The sequence below is a fragment of the Phragmites australis genome, chromosome 20 (genome assembly GCF_958298935.1).
Source record: "Phragmites australis chromosome 20, lpPhrAust1.1, whole genome shotgun sequence".
Classification (NCBI taxonomy): domain Eukaryota; kingdom Viridiplantae; phylum Streptophyta; class Magnoliopsida; order Poales; family Poaceae; genus Phragmites; species Phragmites australis.
In genome coordinates, this window is record NC_084940.1 from 7,731,927 (window position 1) to 7,751,668 (window position 19,742).

Consider the following 19,742-nt stretch of genomic DNA (forward strand, 5'->3'; position numbering starts at 1 on the left):
ACCGTTCGGTTTCTGAAACCGGACCGGACCGAGAAGGTCGGTAACCGTGATTTTTGGGCGGTTACCAACAGTTTTTTAACCCTGATTGTGAGTCGTTTAACAGAGTCTTTAACCTACTATCCCCACTCCTGTACTCGCTTTAAGTGCAGGATGGGCGACCGTATAGGGTCTGAAGGGGTTTATATAGCTATTAATCTTATCTTACTAAAGTTAATTTTTATAATTTTAGATTATTAATTAGATCAGCAGTCAATTAACTTGGCTATTCATCTTACTGCAAATAGCTACGTCTCATAAATTTTCGTACAAAAATTAGAACTAGTATTAAGTATGTTTTCGCCTTTAGATGCAACTGAATTTTCATCACCTTTTCAAATTGGATTCTATGATATAGCATATAGAATATAAATAGACTCTTCACAAACCATAACTCTCGTAGATTGGACATTATTATATTTTTACGAATTTCTCAAATATTCCTCTTTTATTTATAAATATTGACCACATATAACATTAATTCTATTTTTTTATACACATATATTGTATTCGAGAAAGGATATCTTCTTTTCTGAGAGTGTAATTTTAATTTTACATAGGACCCCTATATACTACGGTACGGTCCTGTTCACTCCCAATGCTGGCTCACTCTCTCATCACTGCTCGTCTTCACCTATTTTCGGCAACACTGCTACAATTGATGCTGATCACCATAGCACTAACCTACCTTTATTGGGACATCTCCGCTCACCCCGCACTAGCACCACCCACCAACCATCTTTCACCACGCGCGGGTGACGACGTCCTCGCCACCTCACTACTGTGCTCCCATGTCCACCTCCTTTATTGAGCCAACCTACCTCCAATAACCTTCCTCTAAACCCGCCAATGAAGAATCTAGTCGAAAATGGAATCCCCTCCCCCAAACATCCACTGGCGGCCGTCGTTTTTCATCCTATGAGACGTCGATCCTATTTTTAAGTAATTGTTTAGATGGCGTGGAAAAGAAATGTATCCAGAGCGAAATGACTCAGCCGTTTCCAACGCCATTTCCACACAGTTTCTCGTCGGATTTCTTTCCACCTAAGAAAAGCGCTCGCACCTATACATAACGAATCGCAACTGACGATGACTTCACGGAGATAGTGCCGGTGTACCAGACACTGGTTTCGCCCCTGCACGGAATCACGAAAGCAAGTCCACTACTTGTCGCCGACCCACCACGCGTTCCCCCACCCACTCCCACTCATGGCGAACGCGGCGCGAGGGCACGCCGCCGCCGACGATCCGTACCTGCAGGAGCTCATCCGCGGCTCCGTGCCGGGTCCATCGGCGCGCGCGCGCGTGGCGCCGCTCACGGACGACGAGATCGGTCGGTTCTACTGCGGCATCTGCATGGAGACGAAGCTGGTGCTCGACCGGTTCCGCGCCGCCGCCGGTTGCGCGCACGAGTTCTGCGTCGGCTGCCTCGTCGGTTACATCGAGGGCCGCGTCGCGGAGGGCGCGGTGCCCGTGCCCTGCCCGGCGCTCGGGTGCCGCGACGGCGTCATGCACCCGGAGGCGTGCAAAAAGCTGCTCTACATCGACGTCTTCGACGCCTGGTGCGTCGCGCTCTGCGAGCGCGCCGTCGGGCCCGGCCGCGCGCGATGCCCCTACCGGTGCTGCGGCGAGCTGGTGGTGCTCGAGGACGGCGGCGGGGCGGGCCAGGGCGAGGCGTCCAATGTGGAGTGCCCCACCTGCAAGCGCGAGTTCTGCCTGCAGTGCGAGGAGCCGTGGGACGATCGCCACGGCGGCGGCGGCGGCGGCGGCGGCCAAGGGTGCGTGCTAGCCCGGCTCGCCCAGGGTCGTAACTGGAGGCGCTGCCCGAGCTGCCGCGCCATGATCGACAAGATTGACGGGTGCAAGCGCATGGTTTGCAGGTAATCATTAACTTACTACAGATTCTTCTCTTCAAATTTGCATTCACTTTCTAGTTTTCTTAGGATTGTGAATTGAAGGTTACTGCAATTGTCTAATCTTCAAAATTGATAATAGTATCTATCTACTACGAATTGTACACGCTTCTGGAATTATTGAGTTGACTGACCTGAAAGTGATGTTGGCTTGACCGATGACTGCACCTCTGAGGAAACTCATCGGTATTTACCTTTGTGGAAATTGATCACCATCTGTTCTTGAGATTTGCAGGTGTGGCACTGTCTTCTGCTACGACTGCGGCTCGCCTTTTCCAGTGGGAGTTTGCCCATGCATTCCACCGCAAGAGGATGCTGACCGCCCTTTCACTCAGCTTAACGCAAGATTTGAATGCAAACCAAGCGTTTTCATCAATGAATGTTGAATCGATCAAGTTAGTTATCCATTTGTATGTAATAGCTCTTGTTGGAGATTATTAGATTATGTATAGTATGCATTTGCAGCAATGGATGTCTGAAGCAGAGGTTTCAGAAGAGAGCTTGTCTGTGACATCTTTTGTGAATTGCCTTGAGTGTCAATGCCACCTTGACTTTTTCGTATGAACATCTTGCCTCTCTCCGTGGTACTTCCACAGCATGATCGGCCACTATGTTTTTCCACCGTTCGGATATAAGAAAAGAAAATATGTGTGTTTCTCGATCTTTTACTGTTGTGCTCCATTATGCTGAGAATTCATCATTGGGGAAAAATACAGTAACCTGGGAGGCATTAGTAACCGGGGGTTGGATATTGACACTAGGTACCCACGGTGCTATAGGCTTGATGAAGATGGGGATCATCTTTTCTGTGAGTGCAAGTCGGTGACGACAGTTTGGAGAGAGCTGTTACTTGAAGAAGAACGCATTGATATGGCTGCTCTGCAATCGCCAAAAGAAGTTCTGCTTCAAATTTGAGAGTGGCCGGAGGAAAGGCAAATCAAAGTTATAACTGCCTTATGGATGTTATGGTCAGAGAGAAATGGTGTCAATGCTGGGGATAATGCTCAGTCAACTGGGCAGCTATTTTTTCACATTCAGAAAACTAGCACTGAATTCCTGGATTTCTATCGGAAGCCGGTGGATCATTAACAATCCTCGACATTGAAATGGCAGTGTCCCAGTGACGAGTACCTGAAAATAAACACTGATGGAGCGTTCTTTGATCATAACCACACAGGAGGATGGGGCTTTGTTATTCGAGATCATCATGGTTCAGTGATGGGGTCAGGAGCCAGCAAGCTTGAACATTTAAATGATGCATTGCAGTCTGAAGCTGTAGCAGCTATGAAGGCCCTAAATTATGCTTCCGATGCCGATGCCGAGATGATAAGTGTGATACTGGAGACGGATGCAACCAACCTTAAGTCAGCTCTGACCTCTTCAGCTTTTGATTTAGCAGCATGTGGTGTCATATTCAAAGAAATCATGTTTTTGATGTTTCTAGTTTCACTAATGTTCGGGTTTCTTATAGCCAGCGTTCTTGTGGGCACAGACATTGCGTCGGCCTCTAGTTAATGGTATTACCATTCCATAAAAAGAGTACTTTTTTCTTTGGGTCCTTTGGTGTGTTAGCCTTTCCAGGCATCGTGACTCGGTACCTTGGCGTTGAAAAGCTCAAATTATTCTCGCTTCTTCTTAATGAAATACGTGCAAAGATTTTGCACGTTTGTCGAAAAAATTCAAAGAAGAAAAGAAGCCAAAACTACTGTGGGTTTGCTCATTGTTGTCTGTCTGAGCCGCTGCAGTTCCGAGTTCTTCACAGGAGCCGAAAGGGAGCTTTTTTGGGCCCATTCACTCCTATTGAGTTCGGTCCAAGCAGGAGAAAATTAGGCCCAAGTAAATCACCAACGTTTTATTCTCCACAGCTCTTCTTCGGCTGAAACGCTGCACGCTGTCGCTGGAGCCACCGGGCTCGGTAGATGCGGCCACCGTCGTCTCGACAACGGCCGTCGAACGGCGTTCATCGATCCTTCGACGCCTCGTTGCTGGCCCCGGCGCGTCTGCCAAAATATAGGACGCTCCGCTGCTTCGAGCAAGACGGGCAAATTCGCTGAATCCGTCAGCTTTGCCGAGACCACTTCTCTGGAAATATGCCGGCCGCCTCCTTCCTTCCCACCCACCCCCGCTCCCCCTCCAGTAGGGTGTGCCGCCACTCGCCACAGCCTCTTACAGGCCATGTTCTTGGCAGGGAGGTATTCAGTTCAGCCACTGCTATTTAGGCCATTTTCAATAAATGCTCTAAAAATTTATCTTTTATAATACTATTACAGTATCATCTAATATTATTATAGTATATTTTATTTTTTTCATTTCCAACAGCTATCCTATTCTTACCTTTCATTACCCTCTTTCTTCCCTCAGATCCACACGCATACTCTATGCACAGTGATGCGGGTGCCGATTTCTGTTCGCAAATTTGCTAATCTCCAGCCAGAGCTTGCTTCCCTGTAGCTCTAAAAAAGCATCTTTGCCGATTCCGTTGGAGACCAGATACGGGTGACGTCTGTGGCAAAAACAGTCGAAACAGGGATACGGCCGTCGATGCCTCCTCCCATGGAGTTACCCTTGTCGACATAAAGTAAAATGTGCTTTCCTCTCTTGCCATTTTAATATTAAAGGGATGGAGAAATCCCTCAGCCTTATAACATCTCCAGAGACTTAAAACACACTCTCCCTATCTTCGTATAGGGAGTCTTTCTAATAAAATTCACTCTCTCAATTTTCTGCATCTCCAATAGACTCCTTATATTCAATCTCTATATTTCAACAGACTCATCTCTGTCTCCTCTCCTGTGTCACCGTTGTGTGACCCCGCCCTTCATCTCCCTCCTTCCTCCCATCTTGCTACATCGTACAGCCACTCGTTTCTGGCCCTTCCCATCTTACTATCTCAGCATGAGGACACGCACAATATGGACGCTTTACACGATGAGACGCACTGCCGCTCAAATCGGTCTCGATGCGGATGGACAGGAGCTAGATTTAGCAATCGTGAAGCTCAATTTTGCAGCAACGAGGTTGATTTGAGCTTGATTTTGCAATGGTGAGGTTGATTTCACGGCGATGAGGTATATTTGGGATCGATTTGGTAGCGAGGAGGTAAGTATTTGTTCGATTTGGCTATGACGAGCTCGTCAATGGCCATGGCAGGAAAGATTTTTTGAAGTTCATCGATTTGAGCTCGATTTCGTGGTGGTGAGGTCGATTTCATGGCGACGAGGTACATTTGGGATCGATTTGGTAGCGAGGAGGTCAGTATTTGCTCAATTTGGCTACGACGAGTTCATCGATACCGGCCTCCGACTGGACTGCATGTTATCGCTCAACACGCCGAGGCGGGGTGTGTGTGCCGGTGGCCGGCAAGCTGCACTAGGAAGCGGCCATGCCTAGCGGCAACGGCAGGCCGCATGAGAGCGGTGCGACCAGGTGGGATTGAGAGTCTGGTTGGTTCTCTACTTTTAGCTAGGATGGAGGCGATATTATGAGTTTTTAAATATGGGGAACCATATAAGACCTGTTGGAGAGGGTTTTTAAGGTAAAATCTCTAAATTTAACTATAGACAGTTATATTGGGTATCTCTTGGAGATGCTCTTTAAGAATACTTAAATGTTGGTGCTGATTGGGAATGAACTCAAGACCTCATAGGAGGCAACAACTCTAACCTGCCTCCCATGACTAGCCGGCCACACAACTCTCCCTCTCTTGCCATTTTTGTAGTAGCCTCCAGCCCCTGTAAGGTCTCAGCTCGCAGCAGACGAAGGGAGAGCAAAATGCCATGGATGAAACACTCACACTCTCTTCCAATTCCAAATCGACCTAGTTTTGATGATTCGATGCACCATTCCTCTGAGAATCTGATCTGGTGTGGGATTTCTCTGTGCAAAATCAACTGGCATGCATGGCGATGGCAACGGCACCGATTGAGCTGCTGCCTCGGTCTTTCTTGGCACACGATGGCGAGGAGTGTTAGGATTTATTTGACAAAGCTTCCAGACTAGTTCTTAAAGTAAAATCAGTGAGAGCTCTGTAAAACAGTAGTTTACAGATTTCAGCTCGCAAAATGATTTCTTCAAATAAATTAGATGCTGAAAGTAAAAAAGGGGGGGGGGGGGGGCTTTCCCTGATTCACTCCCTCACATAATCACTTTCTCCATAAGATTTACCCTAGATAATCACTTTTAGCTACAGAATTACTTTTTCCAAAGAATCTCTCATTTTAAAAGAATTTATATTAAAAAAAACTCTACCAAACATACCCTTAGTGCTGCTAGGAGTTCGGAGTTCAGACTGAAGCATCGGCGGCAGCCTGCTCCAATGATCATCGCCAGCGGTTGATCTCGCCCGTCAACGGCATTGCTACCGGGACCTGAAAATTAGCAAAAGTAATAACATAATTCGACTCCAATAAGACATTACGTGTACGAACAGTACTTTTATTCATCGTTCAAGCTCCGTATGGCACCTGATTGTTGCTTTGTTCAAAGCAGCAGTTCGATAGAACAATATTGCGTCCTGAATTACTTCATTGTAATTGAATTCTATAGCATTAACAGTGCCGATGCCGGTAGTGAGGCAGAGCCGAACTAGCAGGTTTTGTTCAGAACATCGGCAATGTTCTGAAGTTCTGAAGTTCTAGTTCAGAAAAAAAGAGAAATGAAATGAAAAGCAGAGAGTTTCAGAAGTTGGCAACGCTTGTGGATTACAGTGCATAGCAGACTTGCTTGCCAGATGACCGGTTACATAGCAGTAGGGTTGAAAACGGTAACGGAAATTTCCGATTTACCGGGGGCCGTTTTCGAAAACTGCCGACCGCATTTTTCGAAATTGGTAATTTTTGGAATCGGTATCGGTAAAATGTCCCAGAAACGGCAACGGAATCAGTTTGAGGCACTTCCGACCGTTTAGTCGGTTTTCCGATTTTTTTCGGAAAAAATCGATATGGCTTTCGGTATTTACCAAAATTTATCAGCCCACTTCACTTGGGCCTTCGGTTATTGGATCCGGTGTCTACTAATGGGCTCACGGCCACAGAAAGAGAAACCCTCACGCGGTCACGCCACGCGCACGCACAGGCACAGCCGCACGGCCTGCACAGGTACTCCTCAATCCGCACCGCACTCCGCAGCACCGAGCCGCCGCCGTCACGCAAAAACCCAGCGCGAGCCGCCCGGCTCCTCCGCCCAGGGCATCCTCTCCGGCCGGCGCATCCGGCTGCTCCGCTCGGCGCATCCGGCTGCTCCTCCGCCCGGCGCATCTGGCTGCTCCTCCGCATCTTCTCCATCCGGCTGCTCCGCCCGCCCGGCGCATCCGGCTGCTCCGCCAGCCCGGCGCTTCTTCTCCATCCGGCTACTCCGCCCACCCGACGCATCTTCTCCATCCGGCTGCTCCGCCCGCCCGACGCATCTTCTCCATCCGGCTGCTCTGCCTGCCCGGCGCATCCGGCTACTGCGCCCCCCAGTGCATCTTCTCCATCCAGCGTCTGCCCCGCTCGGCGCCTCTTCTCCGCTCGGCGTTTGCCCCGGCCAGTGCATCTCCTCCGCCCGTGGTGAGCTACTGAGTACTGAGCTTGGTTGCCTGCTCTGATTTGTGGCCAGGAATTGAAGCTTGTCACTGGTCAGGTTGCCCGGTGTGGCGGTGTGCTGGTGTCCATCACAGACGCACAGTGGCTTCTTCATTGATGATTTTGCTCTAAAGAGTATAGTTGGTTAGTTGCTGAGACATACGATGCAGGAGGAACTGAGGAAGTATTGAATTTGATCGGAAATGGTGATTAGATCATAGGCTTAAATAGATCCTTTATTCTGCTTTTTTTAGATTAAGGAATAAAAATTATCCCGGTCTTGTTGGAGTAGTTCGTACTGGCCCATTTGTCAAGAGAAAAATTGTAGAATTTTACTTAAGGAGGGTGTTAAAAAAATCCTATCAAGATGAACTTAACAAATTTAATTGTGTTATGAGGAACATGTATGAATGCTATGCTGCTAATAATCCTTCATCTTTAAAGAGTAAAGCACCTGCACCTTCAATAGAGGCAGATTTGTTTATGGACATGGTAGATGAGAAACTTGATAGCTACCTATATGACACACATGACCTGGATGATGATGCAAACGACTTGGATAAGTACTTGGCAAAACCACCATTAAAGGTTACCAAAGCCAATTATCATACATTTGATATTTTAGCATGGTGAAAGGGTCAAAGGGATGAGTATCCTATTCTATGGCTGCTTGCTCGTGATGTGCTTGCCATGCAAGTGTCAACGGTAGCTTCTGAATCGGCTTTTAGTGCTGGTGGCCGTGTTGTTGATCCATATCGTTCTCGTCTTGATCCTGAGATGGTACAAGCACTGATTTGCACTAAAGATTGGATAGCTGCAGCAAAAAAAGGTGACAATTTAAACTTCTACTCATGTAAAATCTTCACATTTTTACTAATGTACATGCCTTGATATTTCAGGTTCTAAGAATGTTTCGTCATTGGTCATTGATCTTGATATTCTTGAGGGTGTTGCTAATAATCTAATGTTTGAGGTATAAAATATAAATTGTACAACTACTTCTATTTTCTGTTCTCATTTGTGCAAAATGACTTGCTGGAGATTAATTGAATAATTTTTCTACAAAACAACAGGACGAAGACTTGGCAAGTGATGATGATGAGGTTGAGGTTGAGCTGTAGGCCGCCAAAAAAGTGAAGAAAGAGGAAATTCAAAAGTGATGAGTTTGTGTTGTGCTTGGTCACATAATATTTGTATGGACAAAACTTGTATGGAGACTTAGTGTTGCGCTTGTATGGACACTTTAATCCTTGTGACGAGGTTGTGTGGTGCTTGACTGCTTGTATTGAAACTGAAATTCTTGTGGTAAATATTTGCGCTTATATGAAAATTTTTATCCTTTTACTTGTCAATTAGCAATTGTTTTATCATAAAAGATGTATTGATATACCATATACTCATGTCGATTATAGTCATGTCATGTATGACTTCATTAAACTTGTCGTGTGTGATGTATAACTTGTGAGCTACGTTTTGGTGTTTCCATTCAGAATTATCGATCCCTGATCAAAATCGACATATTATCGATCCGATAATATCGTTTTCGATTTTCCGATATAACCGATACCGTATTCGCTTTCGACATTACCGCTACCGATTCCGCTTCCGAGAAAAAATACGGAAATGAAAACGGTTTTAGCGTATTCCGATCGTTTCTGACCGTTTTCAACCCTACATAGCAGAGAGGTGTGGGACCAGAAGAGCTCACACCCCGCCACGGATAGCCAACTTCTCAGTGCCGGGAAAGACGCCGAGAGCGCGCCAATGCTCAGCCATGTATCATCCTAAAAGGAGGTCGTACGACCTTCGCCAAATTCAGGGACAGTGGTCTATCTAAACCACTTTCACATTTATTTTCTCAAAATTGTAATCGAAAATGAGCGGAAGCGAATATGATATCATAGAGCTATCTGAAACATCGGAAGGGAGTCATCAGAGCGGAAAAATATCAATATCGGCCATGAACTGATAATTCAGATCAGGAACAATGGACTAGAGAACTATAACTTTGAACTTTCAATTAAGCATGAGTGCATTACTACATAACATGAACTTGTATAATATATAACTCACACTTTATGCAACATGAGAATTAGTGGGTAAATACAATATGAGAATACTGACTGTGATTGTGCGACCTTGGGGATTGTTTAGAACACAGAATTAGGAATATGACATATGGTCCAAGCTTCTAACTAAGTTAAAGGCATAAAAATTAGGGTATCAAATATTTGTTCGATTAAAAAATCTTGGGTCAAATATAGAACAAATCTTATTTGAATTCGGAATTCAAATGTCAAATTTCCATCAATTTATGACCCAACTCTTTTTTAGGCCTCCTTATTGACCCATCTAACTAGCCTACCTAGAAGCCCAACTCAACTCCAAACGAAATACGATTTGCTCCCTCTTTCTCTCTTAGGCCTGGGCAATCGGTTTTTTTGGTTTCATCGGTTTGGTTTTCTCGGTGCAAGAATATTTCGGTTTTGCAGAAACTACAAACCGAAGATGATGGAAAATACATAGAAATCGAGCAAGTTCGGTTTCGGTGTGCTCCATTCGGTTTTCACCGACTAGCTCGTCTCATCAACTTGTCTTCTCGAGCGCCGGCTTGCTCGTCTGCTCGACGGGCAGGCAGCACTATGACGCTGGGCGGATAGGGTTAGGTTGGGAGGGCGGCGGGCATTGTCCAGCACTCCGGCGGTGGGCGACGTTAGGCACTCCAATGGCGAGTGCCTAGGGTTAGGCGGGTGGGTGCTGGGCGGTGGCGGCTTGGCGTTGCGGCGGCCTCGCAGGTGAGTAATGGCGTTGTTGCGACCTCGCCGGTGAGTCCGCTAGGGTTCTTGGGTTACAAGGCCACACGAGAAGTCAGGGACGGGGTGCTGGGGTCTCGGCTGGGCGCCTGGGCATGGCCCGTCGGGAGGAGTGGCCGAGTGGGCCACCTAGGTGGGCTGGGCCGTCGGGGGAGTGGGCTGAAATGTACCGGTGGATGACAGGATGAGATGAGGAGTTGGTGGTTCGATTTTTGAAAACTTACAACCAAACTAATCACCAACCACCGAATAGCACTGAAACAAGAACCGACCATCGAACACCCAAAAAACCGACAATTTTGGTGGTTCGGTTATGGTTCAGTTTTGGGTTTTTTTTGCCCAACCCTACTCTCTCTCCCATGTTCTTCCCTCATCACTCCTCTCTCACTCGTGTTTCCTCCAAGATCCGGCCATTGCCCGGCGCTTCAGCCACCGCATGTGCTCCTCTTGCCGCCCCAAGACGCGAGTGGGGGAGGAGAGAGAGGCAAAACTACAAGCAACCGGAGGAGGTGATGTTGGTTCCTTTGGATGGTCGTATGTGCTCCGACAGCAGTATGCGAGCCACCGTGAGGACATGAGTTGAGAACTGGTAACATAATATACAATGTTGACTTTCTAAAACTATGCTCCAAAAACATAATACTCATCTAGAAAATTTCGTGGTTCTTTCTACTGATCGTTGTCTCTTCAGTGAGAGTGTGCGACTGACTGTAGTAGCTAGCGCACCTCTGCTTCGTCCACTTCTTAGCTTGATGCAGACCAAGGCAATAAAGATGCCACGATCTATACGACTCCAGCTCCGGATAGACCTAATCAATTTGTGTTAGCAACCCACTCGATAAGATAACTAACACTCAAGTTGAATAGCTATACAGGGTAGATGTTCATCAATGGCGACCGCTGGGATGCTGTTGTCGCCCAGTTCGAACATCGTCTTCTTCTTCCCCAAGTTTGTCTTCCTCCCCCCCTCTCTCTCTCTATATTGCACAAGTCCTATTACATTGCCTCCTGGGCCACTCCTCACACAGCCAAACTTGACCCAATGTACTTTGGGTTGGCTTTGATGGCACGGAGGCCCCAGCCCAGCTTGCGGACAGAAGCTCCTTCTGCTATGGTCTCCTGTTCTCCGTCAGGTTCCTATTCCCCGTTCGCTTCCAACCCGCTTGTAGGAGTCAGCTTGACGTCCCTCTGAAGATAGGCACTGCCATCCTTCCCTCCTCAACAACCGGCTTGTCCCCAAGACGAAGCTTCTGGAAATTGGTGACGTATGTCGTCGACATTCTCCTAGGTTGCCATCGTCAATGGCCATGATGACCATTTCACCAATACTTGCGGCACTATTCGACCGGCAACAGAGCAAAGACGATAGTCTAAGAACATAGCAGGGATTGGTGAGTCAAGATGAGCTGCAGGAATGGAGTCACTGACCTGGGTGGAATGGCCCAGCGCACGTTTCAATTGTGAAACGTGAAAAACTAGGTGAACAGATCTGGAAGTTGGTAGTTCCAGCTTGTAAGCGACATCGTTCACTTTCTGTATGATCTTATAAGGCCCAAGATATCTGAAAGACAGTTTGTAATTAGCGTGTGGAGCCACCAAAGTCTGAACATAGGGTTGAAGTTTGAGATACACAAAGTCACCAACAACAAATTGCCACTCAGAGCGATTTTGATCTGCTTGGTTTTTCATTCTTTGTTGAGCTCGCTGAAGGTGCTGACTGACCAATTGAGTCATCATCTTACGTTCAGACAACCATTCTTGCAGATCAGGTACCGGACAATCCTAAATATCATCAAAACCAAAATGTTTAGGTGAATGGCCATAAAGTACTTCAAAAGGTGACTAGCCTAAAGTTGTATGAAAACTTGAATTGTACCAAAATTTAGCTAATGATAACCATCGACTCCATTTTGCTGGACAAGCATGAACAAAGCATCGTAGATAGGCTTCTAAACATTGTTTGTCCATCAGATTGAGGGTGATAAGCACTACTCATACATAACTTAGTTCCTGTTAGCCAAAATAGCTCTTTCCAAAATAAACTAGTAAACATTCTATCTCTGTCAGATACTATCGACTGAGGAAGACCATGCAACTTAAAGATGTGATGCATATATTCTGTAGCTACTGACACAACTGTAAGAGGATGAGCTAAAGGGACAAAATGAGCATATTTGGAAAACTTATCAACAACTACTAAAATGCAATTAAACTGACCAGATTTAGGTAGGCCTTCTATGGAATCCAATGACACCATTTGCTAAGCATGTGCTGGAATGGGCAATGGCTGCAGCAATCCAGGGTATTTTGCTCGATCTAGCTTTGCTTGTTGACAGGTTGAACATTGAGAGATAAATTGTTTGACTGATGTCTTCATATGAGGCCAAGAAAACATAGCTTTTACTCTGCGATAAGTCACTGGGAAGCCTAAATGGCCCCCAATGTAGCTAGCATGAAGAGCTTCCAACACCTTCTGCTGCATTTGACTGTTATTACCTAACCAAACTCGATCTTTGTATCTGAGCAGTCCATTGCGCAAAATAAAGAATTTAATTGAATGGCTCAAGGATAAAGCTGTGATTAATCTTAGAGTTGCCGGATCTTGCTGAAACTCTCCATGACATCTTTCAACCATACCGGTTTCACTGAAGTTACGACAAGGCACTCTAATAGTTGATCATCAACAGAAAAATTAGGATGTCTAAACAATGTATCGGCAGCTCGATTCTCTATTCCTTTATTATAGATCAATTTGTATTGTAGGCCCAAGAGTTTAGTTAAAGCTTTTTGCTGCCAAGGTATCGTTAACTGTTGATCATCCAAATGAACTAAACTACGCTAATCTGTCTTAATAAAGAACTCAGCATGAGTGAGACAGGGCCTCCAATGTTCCACTGCAAACAAAATTGCCAAACATTCCTTTTCATAAGTAGATAATCCTCTATTCTTTGGACTAAGGGCCTTGCTGATGAAAGCTATAGTGTGGCCTTCCTGTTGAAAAACGGCCCCAATGTCCTTATCACTAGCATCTGTCTCAATAACAAATGGCTTTGTAAAATTTGGCAAAGCCAACATTGGAGCAGTGATTAAAGCCTGCTTAAGAGCCCAAAAAGCATCTTCTGTTTGAGCAGTCCAAATGAAAAGGGTATCCTTTTTCAACAGATTAGTCAATAGTTTGCTCAGAATACCATAATGTTTGACAAATTTACAATAATAACCTAACAATCCCAAAAAACTTCTAACATCTTTTGGACAAGTAGGAGTTGGCCAATTTTTAACAATTTCAACCTTAGTTGAGTCTGTAGATACCCCTTGCTTACTAATGACATGACCAAGAAATTCTAATTGCTCTTGAGCAAAGGAGCATTTGGACAATTTCAGATGAAGATGGTGCTATTGCGGTAAGGAAAATACCTAATTCAAGTGTTGAACATGCTCTTCCATTGTGGCACTAAACACCATTATGTCATCAATAAATACCACTACATATTTTCTTAACAATGATGACAACACTGAATTCATAATACCTTGAAAGGTAGCTGGAGCTCCTGTTAACCCATATGGCATTACTTTGTATTCATAGTGACCACTATGTGTTTGAAATGTTGTTTTATATTCATCTCCCTCCTTGATCCTGATTTGATGATAGTCTGCGCAATGATCCAACTTACTAAAGATGGCAGCCTCCGAAAGTTCATCAAGTAGCTCATCAATTATGGGCAAGGGGTATTTGTTCTTGATAGTATATGCATTCAACCTACGGTAATCCACACAAAGACACCAACTACCATCCTTTTTTCTTATTAAAAGGACTGGAGAAGCAAAGGGGCTTGCACTATGTTGAATAATTCCATTGGCCAACATGTCATATACTGGTTTTTTGATTTTGTCTTTCTGAGCAGGGTTATACCTGTAAGGTCGAAGCCAAAATGGTTGAACTCATGGTAATAAGGGTATGATGTGATCCAAGGGACTTTTGGGGGGAAGTCCTTGTGGTTCTGTGAACAAATGCTCAAACTTTTGCAGCAATGATTGAATAGCAGGTGGGGATTCCTTGTTAGAATCAATTGATTCAATAGTACACAGCTCAAAAATCTGCAAAACTGAATCATGTTCCATCAAGGCTTCTAACTGATTCATTGTGACCATAGCACAAGTACGGACTGAAGGTTTGATACCTTGAAGAGTGATGGTGGAATGTTTATAAGAGAATGTCATGCACTTGGTTATCCAATTCACATTCATGGGACTATGCTCCTCTAACCAGTCCATACCCAATACCACATCATAACATCCTAGAGGTAGGATCTTGAAGTGTGAACAAAAAGTATGACCCTGACAAAGCCAGCTGCAACAAGGAATTTCTTGAGTGCACTCTAACAACCCTCCATCAGCAATTTTTACCTTGATTGATTTAGTTAGTGTTTGCACTCTAGGGATTTGAGTCAGACAATGAGAACTAAGGAAACTTGAAGAACTACCAGAATCAATCAACATTAATACTTCTACATTGCCCACATATCCTAATAATCTAATGGCATTGCTAGATTCAGTACTTGTAATGACTTGTTTAGAGATAGAAAGTAACCGATCACCTGGTTTAGGAACCTCAGCTACGTCTTGATCTGCCATAATATGTTCACTACTTCCATTTTCAGCCACAATTGCCCACATCTCTTCTACTACATGTAAAGGCACTACTGATGAACACTTGTGAGTATAGCTCCACTTCTCTCCACAAGTATAACATAATCCTTTGGCTCCGCGATATGATTTCAAAGCTAATAATCTGTCTTCAGACGTTTTCATTCGTCTAGTATCTGAATAAATACTTTTCTTCTCATCTGAAACAACCTGAGCACTTGATCTGTTTACTACTGGTGGTGCTGATAAGGGGAATGTTGGTGCTCTTACATCATTTTGTGGAGCAGAATATGCTGAAACTGACTTAACCCATGAATCTCCACTGCCCCTTTATTCAGAGTTCTTCTGGTGGACTGACTCGACACTTCCTCCTACAACAAAGCCAATGAGCTAGCAGTATCCAAATCTATGGGGCGTTGAATCAAAATAACAGCTCTAATATCTTCTTTAAGACCATCAATAAATCTAGTGGTAAGTAAGGTAGAATTCAAATTGGTATCATGAGACATTAACTGATGAACTAAATTGTCAAACTGTTCAATATACTCCCCAACAGTTCCAGTTTGGTTGACATGAAAAAATTGACGCATAATCTTATGGTGCACATTCCTCCCACTGCATAAAGGGCACTCTACGTTCTATCGATTGCATCCAAAAAGTAGCAGATCCCTCAAAATGCATAACAGCCCACCGCATTGACAACTCCACTGGAACACCATACAATTCAAAGAATGTTTCACAACATTTCTTCCATAATTTAGGATTAACACCATCAAATTTTGGGAAACTCAATTGAGGAAAATCGCCCCTAATCCCTGAGTTATCCCAAACAGATTGGAGTTGATAGGAGAGGGAACTAGAGTTGAGGACTCATAGCGCAACACACTTATGACCAAACTAGAAAAGTAGCGCGCTGGTAGCGCGCTGTATTGACCTGTAGCTGAAAAATAAATGGGTTGCAGCTCAAGATAGAACCCGGGTAAGAACTAAATACATACGTAAGATTAAGACATATAATTTTCATGTATATTATGATGGTAGTTTACAGCAAAAGATAGTAGTTTTTATAAAAGGAAGTGACAATGGGTATTTACAGCAAAATAAGAAATGTTGTTTAAGAACATGGACTATTAGTTTAGTCAGAAAAGTCACTTGCTGAATCACTGATGTTACTAAAGTGATCTCTAAAATGTCATGACAAAGTCCTCCCAAAAGTCAGTCTGTAGTTGATGATACCTGTGAATAATTGCAATAGATTGCACTGTAAATTTCATCTAAAATCTGGAATTGTAAAAATAAATAAGCAATATATTTTAGGTTCTCAGTACCTACTGGTGGCAACTGGAATGTGCATATTATTAGTTATGTAAGGAAAGATAACATACTGGGTAGTACTGCATATAGGATTTTTATCCATACAATAAAATTACGGTGGCTGGTGGTTAAAGTTTTTGTACATAGCATTGCTCATGTGAGAAAGCATGGTGTAGATTAGAATAAAGCATGCTATTACATACGTAGCAGGAATGAAATTTGTTTCAAAATTAAAATTACCTTGAGTCTATTACTATTTAGTAAGGATGGTCTTGTTACAAGGCATGCTGTAAATTAGAATAAAATATATTGTTAAATATGTTGGAAAAATATAATGTGTGTCATATTAAATTACTTTGGGATTATTGTTGTTTGGTCTTTTTGCCGTAAGTAACAAGTGTATCATCGTCATCCTGTTAGTTGTCATTTTGCTGAAATTTTAGAACACGGAAAAAAACCAAAAGTTGCTAAGTAATGTATCCTAATACTTACCTCTGAATCTTCCATAATTGAATCATATGATATTTTAGAGCCTGCAAGACTGGATCCAGTTTGTTCTCTATATAAATGTAATGCTTATTAGCATTGTTAAAAATGTTTTTAAAGGAGTTGAAAAAATATATAAAACTATGGTAACTATGGTATTTACCTCATTGGTTCAATATCCATTTTGTCATCTGCAAGTTGCAATTGAGCTAGAAACTTTGAGCTTCGCTGCATTATTTTTATATGTTAGTCAATTGAAGGTAGAGGGTCAATTGGCTAGAACCTAATATGTTCCAATTATATAACTTACATAACTAAAATGCATTTGTGAGAACAGATCACCTGGACGACATTTATACGTGTAACTGAATAAATCATCCAGAAAATTAAACAACATCTTTAGTTAAAAAATGCATAACGATCAAACCATACCATAGGTCAAACAAATTTGCACAAAAAAAATTCCTACTATATTCTAAATTCAAGTGTATCTGCTTAACCTCAACCGTAGAGAAAATGAGTTCACATAGCTACATATGTATATAAAAAAAAAGAGCAGCCTAAACAAGATTTTGGGCCTCTAGAACCTTTTTCAAAATTCTCCTTCCTAAAACCCTGGACATATATCAAACATATGTCAGTTCAACAGTCTATTCAAAAAGTATATTTGCTATCTTAGTTCCAAATACTCTAAACCTTGCTAAATTTGCAATCAATAGTTCAACACTCTAAACCTAAAACCAGTGCATGATTCCATTCAATAGTTCAACATATGTCAGTTCAGCACTCTATTCGAACAGTTATCCGTGTGGATATTTTTCATTTCTGACGAATTTTCTGTCCTGTATGGTGGCTGGAAGGACATTGAATTTAAAGATTATAATTATGGAGTTCAAGAGCAACCTATAGCTAAAGGACCTTGAATTTACCATATTGCCTTTTCTGATCAATCGAGTGATTGCAAACTTCAATTTCATGATTTACTTCAGGTTCGTGAGGAAATCCAGAACATCTTTATTAAGATGGGGTAAATAAAAAACAATTTGTTTGTGATATTCGTATCCATCAAGTTTTTTTTTAAGATAATGAATTAATTCATTGTATTGGTGGTGCAGATTTACTGAGATGCCAACCAACAATTTCACCGAGAGCAGGTGAGTCCTGTAATACACCGCAAGCCTGCCCTTATATTCCATTGTTCTTAAGTTAAAGATACATGTAAGTTTTAAAATATTAAGAGAAATACTTGATAACTACAAGTTGTTGCAGTGAAGATGCAGATCTCAGTTACTTTATTTAACCAAGAGCACCTGTAATTTTAGAGAAGAAGAAAATTAGATATGTATACAGTAAATACTGGTGTACGTTTTGTGTTTGACCATTCACACTAGTGAGACAATAAAGCAGAAAAAGTAGAAAGCAAATTGAAATGTAATGACAGAAGTCACTGCAACGCCGATATGAATGAAGATGTTTAAAGCAAGAGATCGAGAGCTTGCACAATCACTGTCAAGACAGCTGACAGTCATCGTTTCATTTTCTTCGTGGTCCAATTCGTGTTTTTTCTAACTTTTCTTGCACAAAATCTTTGTACTGTATCCGCCTCATCAAATAAGATAAAAGAGTATCCATTAGTACAGAGATTAAGAAGAGCATCTCCACACGGCCGTCGACCTCAGCTGGGCTTGGAGCTCAATCCCCTCCTCCCCACAAATCAGTCCAGATTATTGGACCAAGCTCCCAACCTTATCCCTCTCCCTGGTCTCTCCATGCTCTCTCTAGCTCTCCTTCTTCTTCCACATCGTGAGACAACAGCGGTAGCTGTAGCTCCTGTTCGAGCTCTTTCTATCTCAAACCAGCGAAAACAGCAGCAGCTAGCAGCTTAGCTGCCTCTCACCCTCTCCGCTACCTGGATCCAGCTCGGATAGAAAACACAGAAGGAAGAGTGTTCGATGTTGCGGGTGGGGATCGAGCTCGGTGGGCCAAAGAGCTCGAGGGAGCAATCACGGCGGATGACGCCTGGGACGGTGCGGCGAGTGCGGCCATCGGGAGCGCCGGCGGTGAGGACTTGGCGACGGGCGAGCCTTTTTTTTCCCTGGCGGCTTGAGGCTGTTGCGGCTCGGCCTCTCTCTCTCGTCGGTGAAGGCAACGCTGCTGCCGTCAAAGTCGACCCGTATCGCGCCGGCGCCAACGTTATCAAGGCGCGTGGGCGGAGGGGGGAGGAGGGGGAGAGGTAGCGCCGCCGGTTCACTCGTGACCACCGCCGCCCCCAGGACCCCATTGCCCCTATCCGACGCCGTCCTCTCCTCCGGCCGACTCTCTATCCCCCTCTCTATCTATCTCTATCTCTTTGCGTTTGGCTGCACGCATTTCATCGGTGGCCTTTTTTTTCAAATGGAAACGAATCAACAGAGTAGCTATCAAGCTGCAATACTTCAAATCACTTATGATGAAATGGATCGAGCTGTAGGCGGAGCTTCAGATGCGGAGGGATTTGGAGGAAGAGTGCTAGAGTCCTCGAGAGGAAAAGCTATCGCAGAGGAAAAGCTATCACTCTGAACTTTTTTTTTCATGGTGCTCTCGGGACCCGGATATCTATTCATTTCCCTGGAATCCTCTAGAGCTACGTCGCACGTGTGGTTGATCCAACCATCCATTCTTCTATCAGACGGGCTGTATTTTCTTGATGACGTGGACATGCTGAGAAGCCTCGGTTGCGACCAGGTTGAGACTATGTATAGATGTGGAATTAGGGTGGTCACCACCCTGTTTCCAAACCTCTAGTGATCGTGAGTAGATTGGTGGCCCTCTAGCCTAGACATCTCCATGAAGGAAGAAGCTCCTAGGTGGGCAGGAGCTGACGCCTAACAGAATATCTTCTCTTGAGATGAGTTGGATGACTTCATCAACAACTCATCGATCTTGCTCCTCAGTTCCGACATTGAAGTCTGCACTTCTGTCACCTTGTCTCGATG

General features: G+C 44.0%; 1 protein-coding gene and 1 long non-coding RNA gene across 4 annotated transcripts; one reads left to right on the plus strand and one right to left on the minus strand.

Moving 5' to 3' along the window:
• The first annotated feature begins 1,071 nt into the window (after positions 1–1,071).
• LOC133901172 (E3 ubiquitin-protein ligase RSL1-like) lies at positions 1,072–2,529 on the plus strand. The gene is made up of 2 exons (XM_062342449.1): positions 1,072–1,916; positions 2,185–2,529. The coding sequence occupies exons 1-2, from the start codon at positions 1,246–1,248 to the stop codon at positions 2,333–2,335; spliced, it is 822 nt and encodes a 273-aa protein (XP_062198433.1). The 5' UTR covers positions 1,072–1,245; the 3' UTR covers positions 2,336–2,529.
• A 13,400-nt stretch (positions 2,530–15,929) lies between these two features.
• On the minus strand, positions 15,930–19,504 carry LOC133901776 (uncharacterized). 3 transcript variants are annotated; one of them, XR_009906768.1, is made up of 4 exons: positions 19,202–19,504; positions 18,014–18,370; positions 16,931–16,995; positions 15,939–16,840 (listed from the first exon to the last, which is right to left on the minus strand). It is a non-coding gene; the product is annotated as an uncharacterized LOC133901776 (long non-coding RNA). The 3 variants fall into 3 exon arrangements; XR_009906767.1 differs by having other exon boundaries at positions 15,930–16,840; positions 16,931–17,928; positions 18,014–19,504; XR_009906766.1 differs by having other exon boundaries at positions 15,942–16,840; positions 18,014–19,504.
• Positions 19,505–19,742: the final 238 nt, after the last annotated feature.

Bases quoted from the DNA above. Each gene is read 5' to 3' on its own strand.
- LOC133901172 (XM_062342449.1), top strand. From the start codon at position 1,246: ATGGCGAACGCGGCGCGAGGGCACGCCGCCGCCGACGATCCGTACCTG. The intron at 1,917-2,184 runs GTAATCATTAAC...TGAGATTTGCAG, and splicing joins TGCAAGCGCATGGTTTGCAG to GTGTGGCACTGTCTTCTGCT.